Raw genomic sequence first — 4,749 nt, 5'->3', positions numbered from 1 at the left:
AAAAAATAAAACAAAACTTATGCACATATTTCATTTAGCCAAGGAAGTGAATCAGGAGTGAATCACACAACACATTTCACTTTACTATCTTTTTCTCTTAGGCATATGTTTTTAAGTTCTTTCCTTATGAAGTAAGAGTCACATTGCTCTCGAGGGCTTGAACCCTCAAGCGAGTCTGTGTGAGAAGTTGGCAAAGGTCAAAATGAGGAAATATTAATAAAGGTCAAAATGAGGAAATATTAATAAATACAAAATGTTTTTCATGCATCTTTAGCTGATGTTGCTGTTGGTTGTTTGCAGTTCCAAATCCAGAGTTTTGACATTGTCTGCAGCCCGGTGTGGACCAGTAGAGACAGATGCTGTGATATTCCCTCTAGGGTAAGTAAAACAGAATTGAATCCTGTCATGGTTTTAATAGTCCCCCAGGAATAAATCCTTGTGTGTGGGAGAGGAAGTAGCACTCAGCAGCTGTATCTCCAGGATGCAGCTAAAAGACACGCAACGCGTACGTGCTCACCAGCTACCACAGCTCAGTGCAGTGCCTGCGTGTGATCCCTTTCTCACAAGCTAGGAATGCACAGACCATATCTGGAAATTCTCCCTGACAGAAAAGTCCTGATGAGTTAATGTGTTTGATAAAAACCTACTTACTGCTAAGCCCTCTTATTGCTTGTAAAATATCAGCACTTTATAGAATAAGGCATCACCTTTCTGGATATCTAAGATTGTTTAGGAGGTAGAAATAACCACCGTATTTCTTTTTGAGATGATGGCTTTCCCTCAGACTATCTGTGTAGATAGCAACAGTTACAAAGTTGAATGTTGGTGATGGATTTGAAGATTTTGGCAAGCAAAGACCTGCATATATTCATGGAAGAGTGTGCGTTATTTATTCAACAAACATCTTTTGAGCACCTATGATAGGCCAGGCACTAATCTATGTGCTAGGGTTACACCAGTAAAAAGTGAGTATTCCAGTGAAAGGCAGGGGAGAGAAATAATTAACTAATATATATATATATATATATATATATACACACACACACACACATACACATACACATATATACTGTGTTGTAGAGTGAAAGTCCTAGGGTGAAAAACAAATCAGTGTAAAGGGATAGATGGCAATGGCGGGTACCGTCAGCCTTCAGCGATAAGGCGAGATTTAAACACTGTGGGTAATGGAGGAAGAGATTCCAGCTGGAGGGGACTGTAAATGCAAAGGCCTGATAGCCCCAGTGTGCTCCAAATATCAGAGAAACATTAAGTAGATCACTGGGGCGGGAGAAGGGTGAAATCGAGGGGGAAAAGTGGTAGGCAGTGAGGTGGGCAGGGTGGTGGGTGCTGGTTTGCAGAACATGGAGAGCATTGTAGGTCGTGGGAAGAGTTTGGATTTTTTTTTTTTTTTTTCTGAATGAAATGGGAGTTGCTATTTGAGATACCCAGCATTTCTCTAACACCGGATTAGAAAAAGTTGGATTAAATTACCAGTAGTCCCAGTGGTTTTGTAAACATTTCTTTGTCATGTGAGGTTTCCTAAAGCAAAGCATAAAAAAGACATAAAGGACCAAAGTGAGTTTCAACACAGGACTATTTGTCATGATAACTAGAAATGATTTCTTCATGTTGTGAAACATTCTTCCCTATGTATATAAGTGGGGGTTGGGGGACTAGAAGTCATTTCCCCCCCCAAATTCATAAGTTAATATTCTTTTCAAAATTTCAGAGAGATGAAGCAAAATGTCCTGCTCTACCAAACGCCTGCACATGTACCCAGGACAGCATTGGACCTCCAGGACCTCCGGGCCCTGCAGTAAGGAAACAATCCCTTTGGTTTTTCCTTTGAAATTTTTCGTGAGCTCATCTGTTTGCCAGTATGGATCCATAGAAAGCTTCCATTCTTCCGTGTTTCTAGGACAGCACAAGCTAAATTGCAGACCATCTTTGCAGTTTATTTAGAAATCTGAAATGGAGTAAATCAAGAAGAATATTTGATGCTGGTATTCGGCACATTTCTTCAGCCATGCGGGAATGTGATATTGGCTAGTCTTCAAGAGCTTTTCTCTTAAAGATATGAACCTGGGTTTCCATCTGTAATTGTATGACTGAAAATTCCTTACATCTTCTGAAAGCTTCTTTATCTATGGTATGGAGCCATGGTTGAGAGGCTGACCCAAGAACAACTTGAGAGCCTAGTATATGTGCACCCTATGTAACAGACATATCATGAGAATAACATATAAAGAGGGTGGTCACATATGTGATGACATCATAAACTCTGGATGAAAGTGTTGGGGTTTGAGTGAGAAGACTATGACCAGGTTTATTCATGGGAGCAGGGAAGGCCAAGCAAGTACAAGGGAAAAGATTGAAGATTGCAGTGACAGACTTCCTTGATCAATGTGGAACCCCTTGATTTGGTCAATCCAACATCTGATTGGGGCCAGTTTTGAGGAATAGAAGTGATAGCTCTTAGCCCTGTTGGCTGCTTTTAAGAAAATGGGTAACATAGGAACAGCTCAGGGATTCACAGAACACCAAATTTGACTCTACTTGGATCATAGCAAATAATGTAAATTGATTTTAGGTTGATTGTAAACCAGCTCCTTATATACAGAATAAAAAATTCACTGGAATTACCATCATTTTTAAAATAATAATAACATAGCTGATTTATATTTGCAATCATGAATTTATATTCTGAATATGACTTAGATGTTTTTGAGAAGTGGGGATTTTTTTCCCTCTAGTTATGAAATAACATTATCGGATATCACTGTTATATTTATTTCCTCTTTGTTTAGTGGTTTCTGAATTCCTATTACTTAAGTACATATTCTGAGATTCTGAGAGATTTAAGATACTCTTCTTTTTGCAGATTATTTTCCCTGAAGAATATAATTCGCATAATTCTGAAACACATTTTTCTCTTTGCTGTATTCAAGTAATGTTTGCTTTTCTCAATAAACCTCAAATTTTTGAACCAACTTCAAATTTTGCTGACAATAAGTTCAGAATGTAAAAATAAGACACTTAAAATATACAAAGTTCTGAAATTCTCTTTCCTCACATATTTTTATGACATGAAACATTTGCTTCTATATTTTGCAAATGGCTGTAGAAATACTGATTGTCTGGAGAATGCACTTTTTCTTGAAGTACTTTTTATATATTAGCTGCTTCTTACTTTCCTTATGTTCACACTAAAATGTGCTCTTACTATGCATTGCAGGGAGGACCTGGTGCTAAAGGTCCCAGAGGTGAAAGAGGTATCAGTGGGGCAATTGTAAGTACATTTTAGAGTGCATTTAAATTTTTGTCTGCGTGTTGAAATTGGGTTGTTCAAATTTCCATGAAGGGGGTATGTGACCTTGAGCAAGTGAGTTCAGGTTTAGTGTGCCTTAGGTAATATAGTTACCTCTGTCTTGTCTCTGGATGTCAAAATGATGGATTAGACCAGCCAGAGAAAGAAACGCATACAATGCATCTCACAGCTATAATCTACAGAAGAACCTTAAAGGCTCTTCCAGAACATGGAGAAGCAGGGGGCGGGGTTCCCAGACCCCATGAGGAGCAGAGTCCCGCTAGAAAGCTGGAGCTATAGGAAATAGTTCTGCTCCTCTTTTTTCACCTGTCTCAGAAAAAATGCTGAGTGGCTGCCTATGCTTTCATTAGGGGTCACCTACCTCTTCTGCTGGTTCCACACTGGTCTTCTATAAGACAACTCGAGCTTCTCAGGGAAATATTTTATGAAGATAATGTGTAGATTTTGGTCATAATGTCATTAAGGATGAGATAACCAGGGGTGAGTTGAGATGCTAGCCCAGGTCTGTCTGACTCCAAGTTTGTTCCCTTTCCACCTAGACAGATTGCAAGAGAGCTCCAGGACGGGCATCTCATCTGTTGATATCTTGATTTATATATGCTTTAGTCCCAGAAATAAGCCCACGTCTAAGAGAAATCAGGACTAGCTTAAAATAAATCAAATCCAATGAAATTTGAGCTTTGATCTCATATGAATGTATGTGTATAAATGAGTGTATTATATTCAATGTATTTTATTTAAAAAATATACTTCTAATAGAATTTTTATGGAAATTTAAGTGCTCTTATGAATTTACTGTAGTTTCCAATTTTTTTAATGAGTAGTAAAGGGAAGAAAGGGATGATGTTAATAAATACTTTTATAGATATGGATTTTTAAAGTGTTTGCCAAGATTATATGATTGATGTCTCAGAGTTATGAAGACAAGTGTCTAGCTGAATGTTAGCACGGGAAGGATTGCATTCCTTTATGGTTGTCTCTCTCTTGTATATTTTAGGGGCCCCCTGGTCCTCGTGGAGATTCAGGTCCTCCAGGCCCCCAGGGTCCTCCAGGTCCCCAGGGACCCAATGGACTCTCTATTCCGGGAGAACAAGTAAGCATCAAGACTTTCTGTATTAAATGAGAATGTTGGATTAACACTGAGTTTAACTGGAACTTTTCTATATTTTGACAAACTCAAATGTTTTCTCAGAGAACTTGACAAGGTTAGTCACTGAGATAACATCCAATGATGACTATTATTTCAGTTCAAAAATGTAAATAGTACATGTAGTAATATAAAACCGTGTAGAAAAATTATTGCTACTTATTTGAAATTATTAAAAAATTTCTTAAAAGCAACACAGATATCCCTTATGTTAAACTATGTTCTTTCAAAGTAGGTGTATTATCCCATAATTATATAAAATTTCCTCATAACA

General features: G+C 37.8%; 1 protein-coding gene across 1 annotated transcript in view; it reads left to right on the top strand.

Moving 5' to 3' along the window:
* Positions 1 to 4,749, top strand: part of COL12A1 (collagen, type XII, alpha 1) — a 119,796-nt gene that overhangs the window by 90,419 nt on the left and 24,628 nt on the right. The window contains 4 exon segments of the mRNA XM_012646039.1: positions 301 to 378; positions 1,730 to 1,816; positions 3,236 to 3,289; positions 4,326 to 4,421. Of these exon segments, the coding sequence (XP_012501493.1) occupies positions 301 to 378; positions 1,730 to 1,816; positions 3,236 to 3,289; positions 4,326 to 4,421 (315 nt within the window).

This window comes from Propithecus coquereli, unplaced genomic scaffold (assembly GCF_000956105.1).
Source record: "Propithecus coquereli isolate 6110/MARCELLA unplaced genomic scaffold, Pcoq_1.0 Scaffold24, whole genome shotgun sequence".
In the NCBI taxonomy this organism is placed as follows: domain Eukaryota; kingdom Metazoa; phylum Chordata; class Mammalia; order Primates; family Indriidae; genus Propithecus; species Propithecus coquereli.
The sequence above is the reverse complement of the archived record's forward strand: the minus strand, read 5'-3'. Positions and strand labels throughout refer to the sequence as shown.